Genomic DNA, 23227 nt, shown 5'->3' with positions numbered 1-23227 from the left:
TGTGAGGTGGGCTCCAGAACTCCCAACTGGTATTTTACTGATGAGAACAGTTCAGAGGGAAAGTGCCAGGCTGGAATGTGAATGAAAGTCAGGCTGACTCTGGAGCCTAAGCCTAAAACTCTGCATCCTGGAGAGTCCTTGGGCATTGAGAGAACGCTGACCAGGCTGGCCCAGGCTGCAGCACACGGCAAGGGGGTCCTCCTCCAAACCCAGGGAGGCCTGCAAACTCAGAATCCAATCGGCTGCCAAATGTCAGCCATTTAATAACAAATGCTCCCCCGACTCCTACCCCATTACAGCACTAAGAATCACGGTCCAACTGTGGGAGGGTCAGGGGATACTGGAGAAAGCCCCCTGCCCTCCAGGTCACTGACTTCTAGGGGCACTGCATCACGCTGGGCAGGAGGCCTCTTCTTTGCTGTCAGCAGGGAGCTCTGGCTGAGGGAGGCCAGGGCTGGGAGGAACAGGGATGAGAAGAGAAGGAACCCTGGTCTGCCGTCAGGCCTGCCTTCACAGATCCAGCCACCAGGGGAGCTGGGCTCAGTCCAGTGATGGGCCACCAGCCCTCACACTGGCCTTGCCTTCTTGGCTTTCTTCTCAGACCTCACAGCCTCATCGTGGGCTTTCCGCTTCTCTGCCAGTTTGTTGGCCTGTGAGGAGAAAGGGGGAAGGGGTCAGGCTGGGGGAGGGGGTTGGAGGGAGGGTAGGGGAAGGGCAATTCCCTTCCGCCTACATGAGACCACCTTTGAAAGCACAGGTTCCAGAAAAGTTAAACGGGCAAGACGCCAGGGTAAAAACATTTAAGTAACCTCAGGGTGAGAAAATGTGCCTCCACCCTTCCTTTTGCCACTTGTATTTTATGGTCCTACAACTTCTCACCTTGGAGGCTCACACCTGCCCTTTACATCCATCCCCTCCCCTGGGTAAGAAAGCTGGATGTCATCGGACCTTTGTCTGGTGCTGGTGGGGATGCAACCTGCAACAATCTTTCCCTGGGCCACTGGCAATATCTATTAGACATTCCAAACCATTCATCCCACTCCTAAGAATTCACCCTGCAGAAACACTGAGAGGTAGGCAGTAGCATGCTCAAGGACGTTTTCTGGGAATGAATGAAAATGGAAAACGATCTAACGCTAGGCAAAGTACTGTATCTCAACACGGAGGGAAGTCAGTCCACATTATGGTTAAAGGGATAGACACACTACCAAACCATTCATAAACAGTATTCCCCCTACCCCAGTCGTGTTTACATTATTACATGCACAAAGGGAACCTGAGGTTCTTATTACTGATCACACCAAGGGCAGTGCTGTGGGCCATCCATTACTGGGAACCAGAGGGCTTTTACTCGGAACTAGAGGGCTTTTTTTTTTTTTTAACAAAGAACATATGTGCTTTGTGAGCAATAAAAAACAAAAGAAAGAAGTTTAACAGAAACCTTCCAGTCCCTTATACTTTATGCACTCTTGTTAAAGGGACTTTGTAAAAGCAGGTCCAAGTCCTGCCAGGACAGCCCTGTTCCCCAGGGCCTGCCGACTCGGGAAGAGCTGGGGTCAGAAAGTTGACGGAAGCCCCAAGGAAGGCCTGGTCCAGCCCAGAGACCTCAGGAAAAGGTGATGCGAGCATGCAGAGCCTGCCCCCAGGGGAGCCAGCTGAACTCCACACCGGGAGTCTCAGGCCAGGGCCGGGCAGCAGGGACTCACCTCCCGGACTTTGCGCCTCTTGCCGAACATGATCTTGCGGTAAAGGTACTTTTCCCTCTTCTTCATCATCATGATGGCCAGCCGCTTGGCCTCATTCTCCTCCTCCTGGGCCAATCGCTGCTTGTCCTCGAGTTTCACGGTGCCAGCCATCACCCTGGGCTTCTGGGGACAGAGGGCAGCTGTGGTGGGTACCGGTCATCCCATACCCCCCGTCAGCCCCTAGGGCTGGCACCATGACAGCCAGTGGGGCTTCTCCCCAGGCTGAGCCTTGCACAGTTCCCCGGTACCTTCCCCTCCATCCTCTGCTCCTCCAGGGCTGACAGTCGCGCCTCCTCCTCCTCTTCCGAACCAGCCTCTGCATCTTCCTCCTCTTCGTTTTCTTCTCCTTCCTTCTCCTCACCATCATCATCTTCCTCTTCCTCCTCCTCTTCAGATTCATTCACGTTTCCTACAAACAGCCAATGACTTCTCAATACCCTGGGAGCCTGCTCTTTACCTTACAGGTTGAGAACTGACCTCAACCTCTCTGGCCCTGCCTTCTTCAGCCATGTACATGAGCCAAAGGCAGCTCAGGGCTCAAAGGCACCTTCCCCCACAGTCCTAGCTGTCTTCAGAGGACGCCCCAATCCCATGACTCCTGAGCTCTGCTGCCTCCTGTGTAAATGCTGATGACAGTTCCTGATTACTCTCCTGCTCAAGTATTCGAATGTTAGATAACACCTGACTGTAGGATATAAACTTTCATTTCTGCCAAGTCTTACCCTTTTGGCCTGTTGCCCCATTTCCTAGAGCCTGGCACCTTCGTAGCCAAGACGGGATGCAGCCAGCACTGGCCCAGGGTCCAAAGTGAGCCCAGAGGAGCCTATTCACCCACCTGGCTGCCCAGTCCAGCTCTCTCTCACTCACCCGGGTCCTCTCCTCGTTGCAGGGCCAACAGCTTCAGCTTCTCAGGTGGAATGTAATCTCCTTCCTTCTCAGTCACGAAGGGTGAGAGGTGTGGAGGCAGCTGCACCCCAGGGAAGTATTCCTCCACGGGGAGGAGAAGCCGGGCGTTCACAGAGTCAAACACCCACTGGGGCTGCACGTAGTACCTGGAGCAGAGCGGTGGGCACAGACGGTCATGGGGGCAACCCGAGGCCCTGCTGTATTTCCAGTGGCCTTCAGGACAGACCTCTGTGTCCAAAACCTAAGTAGAAGAGGGCTTTGCAGGCCTACCTGCCAATGACGGGGGTCTGCTGCCCAGGCCGGTCTACAATTTGGTGGGTGATGCAGGAGTCTGTGACGTCGTAGGTGGCTCCGATGCACAGAGACTTGTCCCAGGACACATCCCCTCCAAAACTCCTACAGGCAGTAGAGGCACCCAACAGGGCCCTGGGCATGAGCAGTCTGCCCTGGGACCTGGCACATGGAACCCACTGGCTGCCTGGCCCAAAAACTAGGACACAACTGCCGCGCTCCACACTTCCGTGGAGGTGAGCCCTGACACATCCCCACTTGACCGATGTGTACCCAGGGCTGCCCTCACATGGCAGAGCTGGTGCTGTCAGCCCCGCCCTCATGGTGACCCACCTGATGATGAAAGCCAGGGCCTCGCGGGGTACCTCACGGTTCAGGAAGAACTTCAGGCCCTCAAAAAGCTTCTTGTGCCTTTCCTGTGCCTCCAGCTCCTTCCTGCGGTCCTCCTCCTGAGCCGCCACCTCCTGCCGCAAAAGGGGCCTAGCCTGGCACCACTGGTCTGTTCACACCCTCACTGGGGAACAGGACTGGTGGTGACCCCACCAGCACCCACTTTCTAGACCTCCAACCAGGACAGCTGGCCCCACACCCCTGAAGGCAGCACAGTTCTCACCCCATCACTGGGAAACTCATCCATCTCAGCCTCCTCTTCTGCAGTGGGCACCACCGCACGGGCAAGGCTGGCACTGAGGGCTGCCAGTTTCTAGGGGAGAAAAGCAGGGATACAGGGTGGCCTGCTTGCAGGGGGCTGGAGTGACAACTCTGGGACATCAGCACCCTCACTATAACACCCAGGTCCCTAGAGGTACTGAGGACAGAGCCCACCCTTCTGGGGAGATGCAGGGACAACACTCTGCCTTTCAGCCTCTCACCTCCATGGAACTCTCGGAGTCCAGGGCATAGGTGCCCTCACTGCCCTTCATCTCTGCTAGCATCTGACCCTCGAGCTAAGAGACAGGGAAAGGTCAGAGAGCGAAAGATGACACCCACAAATCCCCTCACTGCCAAACCCCTTGGACTCAGGAGAAGGCACTCTGGGTACCCTACCTTGGGTGGGTAGAAGAGGTTGAGTGACTGGTAGAGGCGGAAGTTGACGAAGCCTAGCAGGGTGGTATAAAACTCGGTGAAGGTAGCCATGACCCTGTAGTCCACATCTGTCGGATGCTGGGGGCACAGAAGGTCTGTCAGCAGTGAGGTTCCAAGCGTGAGACAAAGAAGGAACTGGCAACCCATGTGGGGAGGGGTACCTTTACCCCAGGACCCCGGGCTCCTTGCAAAGTCTGCCCTGGGAGCTCTGCCCCAGGGTAAGGGTTGCATGGCACAGTACCACATGGGGGCTCTGGTCAGAGGTCCCAAGGGTAAGGGGTACCCTTAGAGGCCAGAGCCAAATGCCCATGACGTAAAGGGAGAGCTCCAAGTAAGAAAAGGGAGGCTTTTCTACATGTTGATCCCAGACTGGTTGGCCTTCCCCACTCCGGCTCTCTCCCTTACTCTTCAAGTTTCAGCTCAGACTTTGGTCCTTAGAGAAGGCCTTCTCTGACCAGTTAGAGCTCATGCCTTCTCCTCTGCTGAGTCCACATTCCCTGTTCAACATGAGCCTCCGGGGCTAGACTGTATGTGCTGAGAGGTCAGCACTCAGAGCCCAGCCCTGCCCAGCCCCACTCAACCCCGAAGAGGGGCCGACTAACCTTCTGCTGGTGAACAGTGCCTCAGGAAGGGCAGACCAGCTGACGGTGGTGGCCCTGGAGCAGTTCCCATCCGCCCCATGTGGGTGGTCGGTGGATGGACTCAGCCCTTCCATGCTGTGGCAGGAGCCTTGGAGCAGATGCTCAAGAATTGAGTGACCCCATCAGGGCTTAAGCCAGAGAAAAGGCACAACTCGAGGGCCCAGGATAGCCTGGGCTCAGCCCCAAGTCTGTCGGGAGACAGCAATCAGGGACACTGCCTGCCTGGGGCAAAGGCACACAGCCAACCTCACAAGCTGCCGACCCAGCTAAGCAGGGGAAGTGGAAGGGATCTAAGACCTAGACAGAGCGCCTCAACTCTTCAATGGTGTTGTCCTTTACAAGCAGGGAGGCTGACCCAGACTGCCAAGCCCTGGGATCTGGATAAGAGGATGTTCCAAGCAACATTAAAAATCGATTAACAATCACAACGTCCCTTCTGTGCTAAGTGTGCCCAAGACTGTGTGTTGTTTCTTCATCCTGCCATCAGGATGTGCCTCCACCTTGTACTGTGGGACCTCGAGGGCCACGAGGTGCCCCATCTGTACCCCCACTCATGCCTCCATCCTTCCTTGAGCATCTGCTGGAGCTCTTGAGGGGCTCAGCCAGGAATTTCAGCTCCCAACCCATTTTCCATGGCACGGCGCTAAATGGGTGACCCACAGCTACCCCAGGGAGGACAGTGACACCAGGACCTCCGCCACTGCCCAGTTCTGGCAGACACCCCCAGACACCCCCATCCTCTTGCTAAGCGGAAGCAGCAGCAGCAAGCTGGCCAGGGAGGAAGGAGGAAGGGGCAGCCCAGCTCCTTTCCCCAGGGCCAGCTGTGTGGAGGCTGGCCCTGCACAGTGCCCTATTCACCATGAGGGAGGACGTACAAAGACCAGTTTGAGTAGCCAGGGGTAAGGGTGTGGGGGTCATCAGAGAGAAGGGAGGGGTGGGCTGGAGGGAAAGGAAGGAAAACAAGGCAGGAAGGAAGGAGAGGGGGGATGGAGAGCTGCCCACACTGCAACCAAGAGTGGGGACAGACCACGTCTATAAACAGGTGACTACAGCTGCACTGCCACAACAGGTTCTGGGCCTGGCACTTCCACTAGCCCCAGGTAACAGGGAGCAGCCAGGGGCCCACACCCCTGCCCCATCCCAAAGCACCCAATAAGCTGATCTGCAAACCCAGCCCTACACTGTTGAGCCAGGCTGGCAGCATCTGTTCTGCAAGGTCCTAGTTCTTGGCCCTGGACCAGAAGGAAGGCCAAATCCAAGTTCATGGAATGAGACAACCAGAAGCCCTTTGGGGGACCAGAGGCTTATGATGCTTCCACTAGGAGGCAAAAGCAGAACTGTTCTCAAGGGATCCCTGCCAGGAAGTTCCACATTAAAAAAAAATCTAAATACGAAATAGTGCTGTTTGCTATGTGCTTCTCTTGGGCTTAAAGTTCCCAACTACATCTCACCCAGCCTGCTACTCTTGAGGGGTTGACAAGCTGGGGGTGTGAGCAGAGAGAGTTAAACAAAGTGGCTTGCCTGAGGTCTTGCAGCCTGCCACCCACAGGGCACCTGACTCCAGGGCTGGGCTCTGCCACTGGTCCAGGCAGAGGGCATGGCAATGTACTGGATGGGCAATGTACCGGGTGACAAGGCTTGGCAGGAGAAGCACACTGTTAACTTCAGGCACAGTGCGGTGAGGGCACTTGTCCAAGGTCCCATAGCTAGTGGGTGTTGGAGGTGGGCTCCGAACTAGGGAATCCGGCTCAGCCGCTTATGCTCCTAACGATGATGCTACAAGGTACACTCTCCCACAGCATTGGCTGACTCTGCGCTGCAGCACAGACCCCTCCCCGCAAGCACACTCACGTCATGGGAGAAGGCATAGGGAGCGATCCACACGATGGGTTGCCCCAGCACCTCGGCCTGGTAGTAAATGCCCTTGATGGACAGGAAGACCTGGGGGAGGAGGGAGGAGACGGGCAGCATGGTGAAGACCAAGGTGGGGGATGGGGGCAGGCTCCGCGGGGGGGCTTTGTGCTCACCTTGCGCAGGGCGCGAGCTGCAATGATGTAGTGCAGGAACTCCACAGTGAGCCGCCGGCACAGCTGGATGGTCTGCACGTGGCATTTGCCCGTACGTGGGAAGGTGGAGAAGAGGAAGCACATGGAGAGGGCATCATCCAGGTCCCGCAGTGCGTCGATGAAGGTGGGGTACCTGCATGGGTGCGGAGGGGAGTGCTTGCAGGCCAGTTCAGCCTGGGCGTCAAGGGGGTCTTGACCTCCCTGCCCCACCCCATCAGCCACCTCAAGGGCTGCTCCCAGGCCAGGCTGTGATACTGCCCCCTCTTGACCAGAAAGCCAGGCAGTGTCAGCTTCCCGATGGCCACATGAGGACCTGGGAACAGCGCTGGGGGTAGCACTCTACCAGGATGTGCCAACTAACTCAGGCTCAGGAAACTCCCCACAGGGAGTTTTCCCCAAGCACCTGGCCTCCATCCACTTACATGTTTTAAGATGGGACCTTTTGTTAAGAGGATATCTACCTGGAGGTCCAGGATGTAAAGCAAAAAGTGAGACGCTGCCTTAGTGGACCCAGGGAAGGGAAGACCTCCTGCCCCGTAGCGGCTCCATGCCCTGGTCACAGGTTCCCAGAGGGGTTATGTCTTCCCTGGCTCTCAGAGCCCAGAGCTCTGTCTAGTTTGTAGAAGCAGGTGGTAAAAGTGCTGGAATTGGGTCCTGGGCCTGGAAGAGCCATGGCCAGGAAGTATTTCCAGGAACCCTGTGGGAAATGAAGAAGCCCACAAAGACAATCCTGGGAAAGCTTCCCCTTGGGGACAACTAAAAAGGGCAAATCTCACTTGTTCAAAACTCTTAAGGATGATAGAGATTGGAGAAGGATTCCACAAATCCTGAATTGAAGGAATGAAAAAAAAAAACAAACCCACCAAAAAGGAAGTAGGGGTTTTGTGACATTGACCTGCCAGTTGGGACGCACCCCTCATTCAGTCCCACGTGGCCTAAGAATCACAAAGTGAGAGCACTCTGCGTGAGCAGGGACCACTGAGCCACTCATAGCAGCAGCTTAGAGACCCACCCAGGGACTCAAGGCCACACAGACCCAGGGTGGGGCCACAGTGGTTGCAAATACAAACACACAAAACGGTCCCCAGGAAACAAAAGAGACCTGTACTGGGACTGGTGGCTAGTGGGGCACACCCCCAACTCAGTCTCTCAGGGCTAGTGCACCCTCGAGAGAAAAATGGCCATTTAAAAATACAGACCCCGTCTGGTTCTTCTGAGCAGGATACTCTAACGTGGAAGCTACCAGAGGCAGAAAAACCGCATGGAAAAGGCGGTAAAAGTGAGTAGGGCAGATGCCAGGGCAGAAAGCTACAGGGAAAAACTGGCACTGTGGGTGGAAGAGCAGTTGAGCAAATAAGCCACTGGGGAGGAAAATTTACACAAAAACAAACAAAATAGCCCAGGACTCCTACAAAAGGAGAACAGAAGAAAGGAAATTTCCTGGAGGCGAAACAATTGTGCAAGAAAGGGCAATCTTAAAAGTTGCACCATAAGACCAGGGCAAAAGATAGGTACAGAAAAACGTGATAAAATCTGAAAAACTCAATGTGGACTGCTCTAAAGGTTCAGTACAAACTGGATTAAGCACTGAAGAAGAGCCTGAACACACAGCCAATCTAAACAGAACCCTAGGCAAGAAGAAGACACTGACATTCAGAGTTAGCACATCAAAATAATCAGATACCAGACAGGAGCAAAAAAATCACCAGTCATCGTAAGAGACAGGAAGATATGGCTCATTCGAGGGAATAAATTCAAACTTCAGAGAAAGGAGACATAGGAGCACTAATCAAAGCAGCTGAAACAAATCTAAATCAACTGAAGGAACTGAAGGAAAATATGAATAGAAATGAGGAAGTTGACAAGAACCAGCCACCATGTGCACGACTGAATGCTTTGCGCTGCCCCCTGGGGTCAGAGGCATGGGTCCCCCAGCGGTATGGAACAGAGGACACGGTGCTACAAGGAAAGAGACCCACATTCCTGGCCGAGTTCTCAACTCTGACCCAGGGAAGGTCACTTCACTTCCCGGCCTCAAAGGTTTCATATAGAAAACGACGCTGTTGGACCCATCCCTTGAAACACTAGGGGACAATTGGACAGACGGGACTCTAGCCCCCGACCCCTCCCCACCCCAAGCAAAACAGTTGCCAGTCTTCCAGAGAAGCATTCTTCCAAAGACAAGGTTCTGCTGCTTCAAAATAAGACCTAACGATATAGGACCAGAGATGGCCAAGGTCCTTCAGCTCTGGGTTCTCATTCTCTGCAGCAAGTCAGGCAGGGTCTGCCACGTGTTCAGGCCCAGGCCAAGGAGGAAGAAGGGTCTACAGCAATCTCCCACAAGGAAAGAGGTGAGCGGCCTGGTTTCCTGGAACTGAGGTGGGAATCTAAATTGCCCCTCTGGTGCCTCTCAGTTTCATAACTTTCCACCTTGCAGACAAACCCGACATCCAGATCCTTTGCAGAAACAGCACTGACCATTTCAGGGACACCTGCTTTTTAAAGCTCTGGCTAAGGAGAAAGGGGTGACAAAACAGGAACACTACAACTATACCACTACCTGGGGTGTGTGTGAATCCAGGCACTTACTTTCAAAGTGCTTTTTTTGTTTTCCTTTTGTTCAACACAGCAGCTATGTGTCATGGCAGTTCAAAAGTTACCATTATTTCTGTTAAAGGTGAGGACCTGCTCAGTACAGGAACTGTGCCCTGGGCACCAGGCTAACAAGCTGTGGGGCTGGAGTAAGGAGACCTGCAATGCAGCCCACAGGCCAGGGCTCTTCTCACGACAGCTCACGGCCAGCCTGGCTCAATGAAGTCAACTGCATACATTCTAGAGCTAAGTGGCCCAAGGGAAGATGGGCCTTCACTTAGCCCAGCATTTCTCAAGCTTGGCAGTTTGGACTATATAATACTTTCTTGGACGATCCCCAAACTATAGGACATGTACTTTGGGAACGTTTGGTAGCAACCCTGGCCTCTATACATTAGATGCCAGCAGCACCCTCCATCCTAGTCATAACAACCAAAAATGTCTCCTTGGGGGCATAGGGAGGGGGCAGGCAATGCCTCTGGATGCAAACCACAGATTTAGCCAATGAAAGAGGGAGACTCCTGAAAAAGCTGAGCGAGAAACACTTAAGGCTGCAGAGGTGTCCAAGTGTCCAACATGTCCCTCACATCTGACCATGTACCTGGGGCACATCCCCAGAGCCCTGACTCTTTCCCACCACAGGGCCTTTACATTTGCTGTCCACCCCCCTTAGAACAACTTTCCCTGGCTGGCTTAAACATTTTCTGGCAAGAGACCTCTGACAAACTTGTATCTAAATACCTCCCCTAGCCCTGTTTATACTGTTTGCAGACTTCACCACACGCAGTATGATTTGCAAATGTCAAAGCAGTTTGTCAGTCTGTATTTGAGCCTGTCTCCTCCAAAAGGATGCAAACTCCCAAGTAGGGTCCACCTGGTCCCCATGCTGAATCGCCACTGCCTAGGACAGAGCATGACTGTCAACCATCAGGTGGCAAAGCGCAGAAGGGCGCCCAGCTCACCGCTCCTTGATGATGTGGTCAAGCTTATAGTTGGGCTTGTTATCCTTCAGACGTTCCACGGTATTCCACTCACTTTTCCCATAGGCCTTCCGGAGCTTCCGGACAAACACCTGGAGAAAAGGAAGAGATCACTTGCCAGAGCCAAGAGGTTCCTGGGTAACCCCTCCCATGGGGAATCGTATGAGGGGCAGGAGGGCTTTCAAAGCCACCTGAAGCTGGCCACAGCTGTCATGGCACAACCAGCACCTTCAGCCCAGGACATGCAAAACAGTCAACTCCAAGGAGCACCAAAGCAGATTTAGATCAATGCACCCCTTTGACAAATGAACAGTGACAACCACCCACAGATATGCTATGCTTGGCCTTTGCAAAATGAGAGTCTATACATTTATGTGTGAAGAAGGCAGGACAGATCAGTCCCATTTTCCAATCTAGAAGCGAGGCCAAGTGACCTGCCAGCAAGTCAGATTCGGCCTGTGTTCTCAACACCAGTCTGTGTTGGCATGAAACAAACTTTGGGTTTGCATGTGTGGCTGGCTCACACCAGAAAATGCAGCTGAGGCCAGTGAAGAGCCAGAAGACCTTCTAAACCAACTGGCTGCTTCCCTCCAAGCACTCCTGGGTCAGGCCCACCTTGTCCCCCAGAGTGTACTCGAGAGTCTCAAATGCCACCACTGCTGGGGTCGGGAATGGCAGACCTGGGACAGACACTTCTCATAAAGGGCCCACTTCCAATACAGTGACTTCATGTAGTTTGGAAAATTCAGCAGCACAAGAGGCCCAGTCCCCAGCTCTACCAGGCTTGGGCAAGAGGGATGGCAGCAGCTGCTGGTTCTCAATGCAAGGTGTGAGTAGTCATGATCTACTTTCAATTATTTGCATTTAGCAAAAATAGGTTTCTGCTTTCCCTGTGGTATTGGAACATTAAATGATATCTATTTGGGGAATGAAAAGCTTGGTTTACTGAGGGCAACTTCAGGAAGCAACATAAAAGGAGCAGTTTCTTTGGGCAGAGAGCACAATAAGGAGCCCCTAAAACAGAAACCTCTTTGCCTCACAGGAAGAAAGTTTAGTATTTTCAGAGAGACCCAAGGAAAAGTTACCACAGGTAAAGCATTAATCATCATGACACCCCTCAAGGTAGAATTACCCCCCTTTGCAGAGGACTGCTCAGAGAGTATAAGGAATTTGCACCCAGTCACAGTTAGTGGGTCATGGGGCTGACCCCAGAGCCCAGGGCTCACCTTGTATTCCCGGAACTTGTTAACAATGGGTTCATGGAGGAGGAACTTGATGTCCTTGATAAGGTAAAAGGTTCGGGCCGCTGTGGAGCCCTTGTTAACCTTCTTCTTATGTTTGGGCTCATGGGGATAAATGCCCTTCAGGATGCACAGCCGCCTGGAAGACAGAGGCCGTGCTTTCTGTCAGTAAAAGGTTTAAGCACTGACTTATGGTAGGCCTAGAAAACCACTGCAACCACATGCCAGTGCAGGAGTTGGACAGTAACAAGGTCCCAGACAATAGATAATACAGACTGTTCCAAGCACCTGAAAAGAAATGAACAGGAAACTGACAGGCACCGACAGGGCCAGTACCCCTTTGAGCTAGGGGAGGTAGGAAAGGCCTGGCTGAGAAAGGGCACATGAGCAACAACCTAAGGAGAGGGAGCCAGAGATGTAAGAAGTAGAGGGAAGGGGAGCCTGCTCATGTCAAAAAAAAGTAGAGGGAAGGACATCCTAAGAGGAGGGACAAAGGCCAGAGTAAGGCTGGGAAGTGTGGGTGCTTTGAAGGACTAGAAGTGGTCCAGGTGTGAGGTCCTGAAGCATGCAACAAAAGGGATGAGTTGTGAAGACCTAATGCCGAGTGAAATACTAGAATGAACTAATTGGAATAAGTAAACTCAGAGTCTAAAAATGTAGGATATAGGATACCTAGAAATACAAGTTAGAGAAGGGGAAGTGGCACCCTAATATGTTCAAAATGTAAAACGAGGTTGAACTTAAAATGTTTGGAAATAAATATGGGGTAAGGGTAGCTTGTTAGTGGGAATATAAGGAATAGTGCTGTATTATAGGTGATTTTGGTTGAAATGGGTTGTTTAGAGCCATGTATGGCACACATTAACACTACAAATTTAAATAAGTAAATGCATGAACTAATACAAATGTATGACACTGGTACAAAGAATTAATAATAGAGGGGTATGTGGGAAGAAAACACCTATTGCAAGCTATGGACTACAGTGAACAGTAATATCTTAAAATTCTTTCATCAACAGTAACTGCTGTACCACACCAATACCAGGAGTCAATAACAGAGGGAGATAAGGGATGTGGGGTATTTTGGGTTTTCAATTTTTGTGTCTATATGATAACTTTCTTTTTGGAGTAATGAAAATGGTCTAAAAGTGATTGCACAACTAAGTGATAATACTGTGAGATACTCATTGCATAATTTAGGTGGAATATATGATAAATGAATACAGTCCAATAAAATCGGGGTGGGAGGGAAGTGGCCCAGATGGCTGGAACATAGCCAGGTGAGGCTGCAGAAGTCAGAGGTGGCCAGAATGGCAGGGACTGCAGGCTGATTTTGACTCCATGAGGAGTGGGAAATCCCAGGTTCAGGATCTGAAGCCTCCTTCTGCCAGAGAGAAGGGGAGAAGGGATGCAGACCCAGGCCAGAGGGCCCCATTCTGATGACTTCAGGGAAATATCATCCTGGTCTCCTCCAATCTCCCCACGGACCACACCTGGCAAAAAAGCATAACTCACCAAAGCAAGGCTGGGCAAGAGAGAAGGAACACCCAAATTCCAAAGAGGGTTTGGGCAGCTCAGGGAAAACAAAGCTGTGGTGTAGTACAATGAGGACTGAGTTACTGTGCAATTCATGGTCTAGGCTCCCCGAGGCATGCTCTCTCACTTCTCTCCAATCTCACCTGAAGTCAGCCAGGCTCAGTTGCAGCTTCTTCCGGGCTTTGTTTCGGGTGATGTAGTTGGTGGCAGAGCCCCGTTCATACTTTGGGAAAGATAAAAACAAGTCAATGACTGCAGTGACAGCCACCAAACTCTGGTGTGCTTTGTTTCAGAGGTAAGTGGCCAAGGTGCTTTGTGGACAGGAAATGCCATAGGGAAGGAGGCTCCTGCCGGAAGGGGCTTCCCAGCACTGTTCTTACAGATGTCCCTGGAGAGGATACACAGGTCTGCAAAGTAGGATGCCAGGGATCATGAGGTTGCTATGTAGTGCACTGTGCCAAGCACACAGTACTAGCTCTAAGTACTGGTTGTTACTGGTATTATTTCATTTAATCCCCATAACCCTGTGAGGTAGGTACCGTTATAACCCCCCACACCAGACGAGAGTAACAGGCTCAACAAGGTTAAAAACCCCACCCAGGTCACCCAACACTTTAAGTGCTGGAGCTGGGATTCAAACCCAGGTCTGACTCCAGAGCTGGGTACCTAACTGCAAAGCCAGTGTTTCTCAAACTTTTTACTATTGTCACCATTCCCCTCTGCCACACACGCACACAGACACACAGCCTTTTCAGACACTTTTCTTCCTAATCATCCCTCGCAGACCCATGAAATTTTAATATCACAGATATACTTTATATGTGTTAGGTAACGTGGTCCTTTGGAGGACTACAACCCATTGTAATATTTAAGATTTTTTTTTTTTCTGCTCTACCTGCCTACCCAAGACCAATTTTTACTCCCTTGGGGAAAAAAATAGATGCTTTAAGAAATCTGGACTCACCTTCTCCCCAGTCAATCATTCAACAGACAATAAGGGGATTTTTACTATATTCAAAGTATTAAAGCAGGTGCTATGAGGATAATAAAGACAAAAGTCCAAGACTCTACCTGTTCCAAGGAGTGTACTGTTTTGGGCAACCATGTGGATGTCTGTAGCACCACAATGCTGCCTCACATTCACATCTGTGCCCCTGATAAACAGGGCTTTGTACCAAGCACCCTCCAATGCTGACCAAGAATGTCCTTTCCAAACATGATCTTCTGCCCGAATAAGACAGGAGCGGCCTCTAAGGCCAGGCCCAGTTTTAAGGAGGAGTCCTGCAGCCCCAGAGAAGTACGTTTATGTAAAACACCAGTTATGAAACATATCCCCCACTCATGCTTTCCTTCAGACATTTATTAGTTTTGTTTATTGAGGATCGGGGCCTGTGCTAGGTCCTGGGGAATACAAAGATGGGTTTCAGACTATCTCACGAAGTTGAGTCTTCATTAAAAGTATCTCCCATTACTCTATGCCACATATACTCCTGTGACCACACACTTATACTTGTAAACATTAAAGGGATAAATGGATCGTTCTTGCTGGGGGCTGTGTGTGTGTGTGGTGCGGGAATACAGCAACGTGTGGAGATATTTTTGTTGGGTGCTACTGGCATCTAATGGGTAGAGGTCCGGGATGCTGCTAAACACCCCACAATGCACAGGACAACTCTCCTCCCTCTGTCTCCCCCCGCCAAAAAAAAAAAAAGATTAATCTGGCCCAAGCTATCAAAATGGTTGAGAAACCCATTTTCAAAGGCAGGGTTGTTCATCTTATATCTCTGTAGCTCCAATGGGTAACCCTTAGTGGGTATTCAATAGATGTGTTAGATTAAAAACAAAATGGCACTGAAAACATTGCACCTGAAGGAAACATGTTAGCCAACTGCATCTTCACACACACCGGCACTGCCCACCCTAGGCTCTTTATACCACTGACGTGGGGTCTCCATAGAGTAGCAGGAACAATTCCTTAAAAAACTGAAAATGTGTTTCCTTCAGTTGTCTCCTATTGTTCTTAGGATAAAATCCAAGCTCCTCACTGTGGTTTACAAGGCATTGCATGATTTGATCACTGCCCAATCCCAACTTCACCAGAGGTTTATTATATTCCAGCCATCCTAACGTTCTTTCAATTCCTTTCACACAGCAAACTTTTCCCACCCGAGGGTCTTGGCATTTCAGTTTCCTTTACCAGGCTTACTCACTAAGCACTCCCATGCTCCAAAACCCATCCAAGACTCGATCTTCTAATCTTTCAGATTTCAGTTTTAATGGTGCAGCCTCAGTGACACCTTCCAAGACAACACTAACTAATATGAGTGTTCTTTTGTATTCCTTGGTGATAGTTTTTGCTATTTACTTTTGTAAAGTGAACTCCGGGTAGGCAAGGGCCACATCTGTTTATTTCTCTATGACCAGTACCTAGGACAGAGTGTCTGGCTCAATGGAAAAAGGATACCAAGTAAGAGAAGATAATCGTGTAACATTTATCATTTTTCCAGCAAACAGGGTGTTCCCCTCGGTCCTGCTTGCTTCTGGTGAAGCTTTGCTTGATAACCTCAACTCTTTCACAACCCCACTCCAGCGATTTTTTTTTCTTTCTATTATTGTTTTAATTCTTATTCTGTTGTCTTTTTATTTCTTTTTCTAAATCGATGCAAATGTACTAAGAATTGATGAATATGCAACTATGTGATGTTATTAAGAATTACTGATTGTACACTCCAGCGTTTTTTCCTGGATTTCACCGGACGCGCACTGCCGTCCTCGCCCTTCCTCGCATGCGGTTCACAGCTGCCCCTAGTCGCGTCCCTTAGTTCCGCCGCCCCTATATACCATTCTCCCGGGGACCCACAGCATCTCTTCCACTCACTTTTTTCTTCTCCAGGCCTCCCATCGCTTCACGCTGAAAGGCCTACCGGCGGAACAAACCGAGACAGCGCCACTTCCTCCACACGTGTCTAGTCTAGAGTCCTTAGGAGCCCCACCTGGGCTGTCCAAGGAGGAGCCTGCGCGAATCCAGAAAACAATGGGCCTTTTCTCGTGGCTATTTAAAGTTAACCCCTTTGAAAAATAACTATAACCCCTATTCCGACTTCTTTTCCAGGTACAGGGTTATTACAGACAATTTATAAGTTTAAACTGATGCAAATCTTCAGGCATTGCTATAATCACCCTGACGAAGATCGCTTGACGTTTGGGCCCCGTGGCATGTTGGGATGCAGTGGGGCGGAAGGCTTAGAGGCAGCGCAGTGCCTTCTGGGATACAGAGGTGAGGTCTGCGGCTCTTGAGGCTGGGCTGCGTTGTCCCGGTAACGGTTGTGTTTAGGTGATGTCGGAACGTCGCAGGCTCTACCGAGAAGATGCTTTCTAGCTTCGCGAGGTGAGGCTGCGCTCCAAACGTCCGTGGCCTTCGGCACCTCTTTTTGTTCATCGGCACTTCTTTTTGTTCAGCCGCACTTCTTTTTGTTCATCCGCTCTTAGGGATAAAATAGAGCAGAAGCAAACATTTTCTTTGATAGAGATAGAGGGCCGAGGGTTCGCTAGCATTTTCTGCGATCTAGCAGCGGTCGAAGAGTAGCTAAAGGCCGAGCAGAGTTACAGAACTCGTGGTATATTTTAAATGTACAGTTAGCACTTTTCGAGCTTTAATATGCACAGCTATAAATTTCGTACTGTGCCCCTTAAAGGAAAAATGCAAGATTCATACAAATATTCACTGTACCTTATAGTGATGTGGTATGGGAAGCAGATACAATTTTAAAGATGTTTGGTGTTTTCCTCCTTCAGCCTTCCAAATCCCGTTTGGAACTGGCCTCAAAAATCTAAATTTGAGGACTTTGTGACTGTGGCTTTCATCACGATCTTGGCCACAGGCTTATCAAGAGAAGGAGGCAGACGTTAATTGCTGATGCTTGATTATTATGAACGATGTGAATTTTATTATCTACTTTAAAGCACAAATAAAATTAAAGTTCAGCAAATCCACAAACAACGCAAAATGAAACAAAGGATGAAATGAAATGTATTGAAGGGATAGGGGAGGCAAGCTAGCAAAGAAAACTTTCTTTGCCCGAGAGTTTAAGAAAAACTATAGACCTGTGGTGGTCACTGTAAGGCAGAAGAGAGTGTTTCAATCAAGATCTGAGGCTGGCAAAGAGGACGTGGAAAGGGAGCACCTGGGTCAGAGACAAAACTTTGGAGAATTCAGAGAACCCTGAGAGATCCATTCTGAGTGGAGCATGGAGGGCAAGATGGGGCAAGGAAAGATGATCAGAAGAGGATAGAAGTGGGAAACTCATGAAAGGAACTCAAGAGCAGAACCGGTTTCGTGGATGTGCTACCTGTGCAATTCTACAGGGCCCCTCACTTAAAAGGGCCGTCACTTGGTTTAAAGCTCTGCTGTTGCTGAAATTCTGAACATTTTTTTTTTAACAAGGGGCCTTCCATTTGCATCTTGCACTGACTCTCGCGAATCATGTAGCTTGTCCTGCACAGAAGGACCACGTTTCCAGAAGAAAGATGAACCCTGTGTTGCTCACATTGATTTTGAGTGGTCAGTGGAAGACAAAAGTAGAGCTTTCCAGGAAAGCAGTTGTATATCCAGATCTGGAGCTCAAAGTAGAGGTCATGTAGTACTTCTGATAGCTTCATTTTAACCAGGTGAGGAAACTGAGGCTCAGGAAATGAAGAAACTTGCCCAAGGTCGCTCAGCTACTTAAAATATCAAAAAAAAAAATTTTATTGATAAAACAACATACACGCACATACATTCATACCATACAAACGTTCCATACGTGGTGTACAATCAGTGGTTCACAGTAACATCGCATAGTTGTATATTCATCACCATGATCATTTAGATCATGTGCATCACTCCAGAAAAAGAAAAAGGAAAAACTCATACATATCATACCCCTTATCCCTCCCTCTCATTGACCACTGTTATTTCTATCTTTCCAGTATACATATTTTTTAATGTTAACATTTGTTCGCCCTTTTATTTATCTGTTTTTAATTCATGCTTTACTCATCTATTCATACTGTAAATAAAAGGAGCATCAGACACAAGGTTTTCACAATCACCCAGTCACATTGTGAAAGCTATATCATTACACAATCATCTTCAAGAAACTTGGTTACTGGAACACAGCTCTGTTGTTTCAGGCACTTCCCTCTAGCCGAATACACCTTAACCTAAACGGGATATCTATATAATGCATTAAGAATTACCTTCAGGGTAGCTTCTCGACTCTGAAATCTCTCAGCCACTGACACTTTATTTTGTCTCATTTCTCTATTCCCCCTTTTGGTCAAGAAGGCTTTCTTAATCCTTTGATGCTGAGTCCCGCCTAATTCTAGGATTTCTGTCCCACCTTGCCAGGAAGATTTACACCCCTGGAAGTCATATCCCACATAGAGAGGGCTAGGGCAGTGAGTTTGCTTGTCGTGTTGGCTGAGAGATATAGGCCACATCTGAGCAACAAAAGAGGGATAAGTTTCATATGAACAAACCCCAAGATTGAAGGCTCGGCCTATTAATTTGGTCGTCCACACTGCTTACGAGAATATCAGGAGTTGGAGAACAGATTTTCATCGGGCTGGTTGCAGAGCCTGCTATTGAACTCAAACGCTATTGCCTAATGAGTTGTGGAGAGTCCTAGAAAGACAGCACATAGGTCTCTCCTCTCTGTCTTGATTTCCCAACAGAGTGCTTTTTGTGTACCAGGATTTCTTCACTGATTTGGTTAAGAGCCCAATCTCTGCAAACAGACACACCTGGCTTTATCTTCAAGCCTGGACAAGCTACTTTACCTCTCTGTCTTTATTTATCAAATGGAGATAACGTCATAGAGTAGTTGTTGCTTTAAATATTAAATATTTCTAAGTTGTTTTATTTAAAAAAAAGATAATAGTGGTACAGTCAGTTTGCAAGACAGTTTGGCAGTTTCTGACAAAGCTAAACATGATCTGATCTTATGATTCAACAGTCAAATTCTAGGTATTTACCCAACTGATGTGAATATTAATATTCATACAAAAACCTGCATATAAATGTTTATGGCATAATTACCCAAAACTATAAGCCACCAAGATGTCTTTCAGGAGATTAATGTATACGTCCATACAATAGAATATTATTCAGCAGAAAAAGAAACGAGCTATCAAGCCATAAAGTGCCATAGATGAATCTTAGATGCATATTGCTTAATGAGCCAATCTGACAAAGCTCCGTTATGTATGATTTCAATTATATGACATGCGGGAAAGGCAAGACAATAAATACAAAGAAAATATCAGGGGTTCGACTGTGGAGGAGGATTAAAAGGTAAAGCACGGGATTTTTTTTTAGGGTGGTGAAACTATTGTGTATTAGACTAATTTTGGATACATAATGTGTATTTATCAAAACTCCTAGAACTAAGGGTGCATGGGTAGTTCAGTGGTTAGAATGCCCATGTTTTGTGCGGGAGACCCGGGTTCGATTCCTGGACCATGCACAGCCCCCCCCCCCCAAAACGAGAACTTTACACCACAAAAAGTGAAACAATGTATGCAAGTATTTTAAAAATTTAGGAAGTTGGTGGGAATCCCAGAATGAAATGCAAAATGTGACAAAACAATCTATTACAAATGTATGTAACAACCATCAAAAGGGAGAGGGGATGTACTGACATAAGTAAATTTGGAAATGAGTCTGTAGGACTAAAGGCAAAAGAAATCATGCATAGCTCTGCACTCAAGTTTAAAAGTTGTTTTCCACCAGGGTAAGGGCTAACAATTCTGATAAAGCTATGCAGGTATACTGGAACTGACCAATAAGTAAATGACTGGTAGAAGGTGGAGGCAGGTTTCTCACTGTTGGAGTGGAAATTTACAGATAAGCAATGGAGGCATCTAGAATGCTAGATATGGAAATGGGTTAGGCTTGGAGACATCAGTATTAACTCATGTTCAAATTGATATAGATTCAGATGATTTCATAAAGAAATACATGTAGAACTACACACATGAAATTGTATACACACATTCATCTGGAAAGCTCCACTTTTGTCTTCTATTGTATATGTGTGCGTACTATTCCATATATATATATATCTATATATCCTTGCCGTATGTGCTGGTTTGAAAGGATTTATGTACCCTAGAAAAGCCATGTTTTAATCCCAATCAATCTTGTGGGAGCAACAGTTTCTTCTAATCCCTATTCAGTACTATAGGTTGGAAACTTGGTTAGGTTACCTCCATGGAGATGCGATCAATCAGTTGTGGGTATTAAATTTGATTAGATGGAGATGTTGTAATCTAATCAGTCAATTGTAGTTATTAAACTTGATTAGATGGATACCCCATTCTACCTGGATTTTGATTAGTTTACTGGAATCCTATAAAAGAAGAGACATTTTGGTGAGAGAGTTCCTTTTGGAGAATGAGAAGAGAGCTGCAGAATCACAACAGAAGTATGAGAGAACCAGGGTCCACTGGCTAAGTGACCTTTGGAGATGAAGAAAGAAAACGCCTCCTGGGGAGCTTCATGAAGCAGGAGGCCTAAAGAGAAAGCTAGCAGATGCTGCCATGTTTGCCGTGTGCCCTTCCAGCTGAGAGAGAAACACTGAACATCATCAGCCTTCTTGAACCAGGGTGTCTTTCCCTGGATGCCTTAGATTGGGCATTTCTATAGACTTGTTTTTAATTTGGACAGTTTCACAGCCTTAGAACTGTAAACTAGCAACTTATTAGATTCTCCCTTTTTAAAAGCCATTCCATTTCTGGTATATTGCATTCCAGCAGCTGACAAACTAGAACACAGCGTGAACTGAGATGTCCTAGATGCAACAATAACCTGGTAGCAGCAAGCACACCTAGTGTCCAGATCTTGGTTTCTGACACCATACTTACATTTAAAAAGCTGAGGGTCCTTGGAATAATGGCTAATTTAAAAGCTGGAACAAGAAATATACAAGAAGAGAGTAAGTACCTAGTAGTGTCATATAGTAAAGAGTGCTCAGAAAACAAGCAAATCCATGATAATGCGGTGATGTCAAAGGAAAACAGGAGTCAACAGAAAAGCTCCCAAAGACCAAAGCTGGGACAATTTGATCAACAAAATAAAGTCATATTGGATTATAATCCAACATATAAGATTATTTTTCCATGAATCAATATTGATACAAGAAAATTATTGCATAAGTAAATGGTGAGAAGAGATAAATCTCCTATGCAGAAGAATTCCAAATCATTTATGTAGATAATATTCCCTCAAGGAAGGAGGGCATAATTCCCACTCTTTAAGGATGGGCTATACATAATGACTTCCTTTCAAAGATTATTGTATGGAAAGGGGAAATAAAGAGAGTACCTTACAGAGAGAAACCTGACAAACACTACTTCAGCTAGCTGATCAAGGTTAGCTTCAACAGAGATGTCAGGTTGATATTATGTACCCATGATATAATGTGATGAAAATGGCGCTTCAGCTCTCTGGACTTCCTTCCACAAGCCCATAACCCCAGTCTACCCCTGAAAAAATCATCAGACAAAAGCCCAATTGAAGGATATTTTCCAAGATATCTGACCTCCTCAAACTTGTCAGTCATCAGAAACAAGGAATGTCTGAGGAACTGCCACAGCCAAGAGGAGCATAAGGAGAGATGATGACTCCATGTAATGTGGTGTCCTGGATGGAATCGTGGAACAGAGAAAAGAACCTTAGGGAAAACAACTAAGGAAATATGAGTAGAGTATAGCCTTTAGTTAATAAAAATGTATTGCTCACTCCTTTGACCTTTGCCACAGCAGCTGTCACCCAGGAAGAGAGAAAGTGGGAGAAGAGCCCACTTTGTCACCTAAATCCTCCAGCTGTGTTGCCCCGAAGAATATAAGATATTTGCCTGTGTTAAGCTCACCTGCACCCTCGCTCTGATCCAAGCTGGATCCAGAGTTGCATACAGATCAATTTCTGCATCAATGTAATCTCAACCAGAGGATAAAACTGGAGAGGGCACTGCAGTATTTAATTGGCCCAGAATGGTGCATCTCAGCAAATCCAAAGGAAGTTTCAGACCAGTGAAATCAGCAGAGGCATTGATTCTGCTGGCAAATTTATTGGTGCAGGTGCTATAACAGGAAAGCTGGCTCTGGTGCTGCTATTGGAACAATCTTTGATAGCCTTATCATTGATTATGCCAGAAACCCTTCACTGAAGCGACAGCTGTTCTCATGTGCTATCCTTGTCTGAAGCTGGGGGTCTCTTTTGTTTGATGGTTGTTCTCTTGATTTTTATTTGCATGTAACAAAAATCACTGCTTGAAATGTTGGCATTCATATTAATTATGGATGTAATTCTTTGTATCTTACTGCGACTCCAAAAACTGTACTGTTGGTGTTATGGAAATGTATTATTCTAAAGTCACTTCATTAAATATGAAAACTTAAAAAAACAAAAACAAGAACAAATCAAAACAAAAAAGTATCAGTACTCATTCATTAATCACAATAAATGGACATAGTAATGTAAGCAGTTAATAGGGGAAAAATACTTGTGGGGAGAATGGGAATGCCATTCTCCATAATTGGTAGTATCTCCATAATTCTTCTGTAAATCTGAAAATTTTCTAAAAAATAAAGTTCATTAAAATTAGATAGTAGTTTTAAAGTCAAAACATATCAAATAGTATAATGTAAAGAATTTCCCTCATCCCTTAGCCATATTATTTTCCTTCCAAGAGGCAACCAGTGGTAATAATTTTTGGTATGTCTTTTTTGGAGATATAGATAGGTAGAAAGAGAGATATAGATATCCATCTCCCTCCCCTTAACTCTAATGATAGCATACAACATTAAACATAATGTTCTGTACATTTCTTCACTTAATATATCTTAGATATATTCCAGCTCATTGCAGAAAGAGCTGTCTTATTACCTTGTTTTGTTTTGTTTATGGCTGCAGAGTAGATGTATGTATGTGCCATAATTATTATCCAGGTCCCCTGTGGTGATGGTTTAGATTATTTCTAGGGGAACAAACAGGTCTTTGGTGAATAATTTTGTTCATATATCACTTCCCACATATGTAAGTATTATCTGTGGGTTAAATACTGTTTTAGTTTGCTAAAGCTGCCAGAATGCAATATACCA

At 47.5% G+C, this 23227-nt stretch overlaps 1 protein-coding gene and 1 pseudogene across 1 annotated transcript; one reads left to right on the top strand and one right to left on the bottom strand.

The window, feature by feature from the left end:
* Positions 1-233: 233 nt before the first annotated feature.
* Positions 234-16095, bottom strand: PES1 (pescadillo ribosomal biogenesis factor 1). The gene is made up of 15 exons (XM_077160558.1): positions 15963-16095; positions 13228-13307; positions 11534-11687; positions 10290-10399; positions 6697-6868; positions 6521-6610; positions 3990-4106; positions 3815-3889; positions 3556-3645; positions 3276-3406; positions 2922-3047; positions 2613-2797; positions 1994-2154; positions 1707-1868; positions 234-650 (listed from the first exon to the last, which is right to left on the bottom strand). Exons 1-15 carry the CDS (start codon positions 15984-15986, stop codon positions 567-569), a joined length of 1761 nt encoding a protein of 586 aa, XP_077016673.1. The 5' UTR covers positions 15987-16095; the 3' UTR covers positions 234-566.
* A 4922-nt stretch (positions 16096-21017) lies between these two features.
* LOC143683046 (ATP synthase F(0) complex subunit C3, mitochondrial pseudogene) lies at positions 21018-22915 on the top strand (annotated as a pseudogene).
* Positions 22916-23227: the final 312 nt, after the last annotated feature.

This window comes from Tamandua tetradactyla, chromosome 5 (assembly GCF_023851605.1).
Source record: "Tamandua tetradactyla isolate mTamTet1 chromosome 5, mTamTet1.pri, whole genome shotgun sequence".
Taxonomy (NCBI): Eukaryota; Metazoa; Chordata; class Mammalia; order Pilosa; family Myrmecophagidae; genus Tamandua; species Tamandua tetradactyla.
Note: the sequence above shows the minus strand (reverse complement) of the source record. Positions and strands in the feature narration are given on the sequence as shown.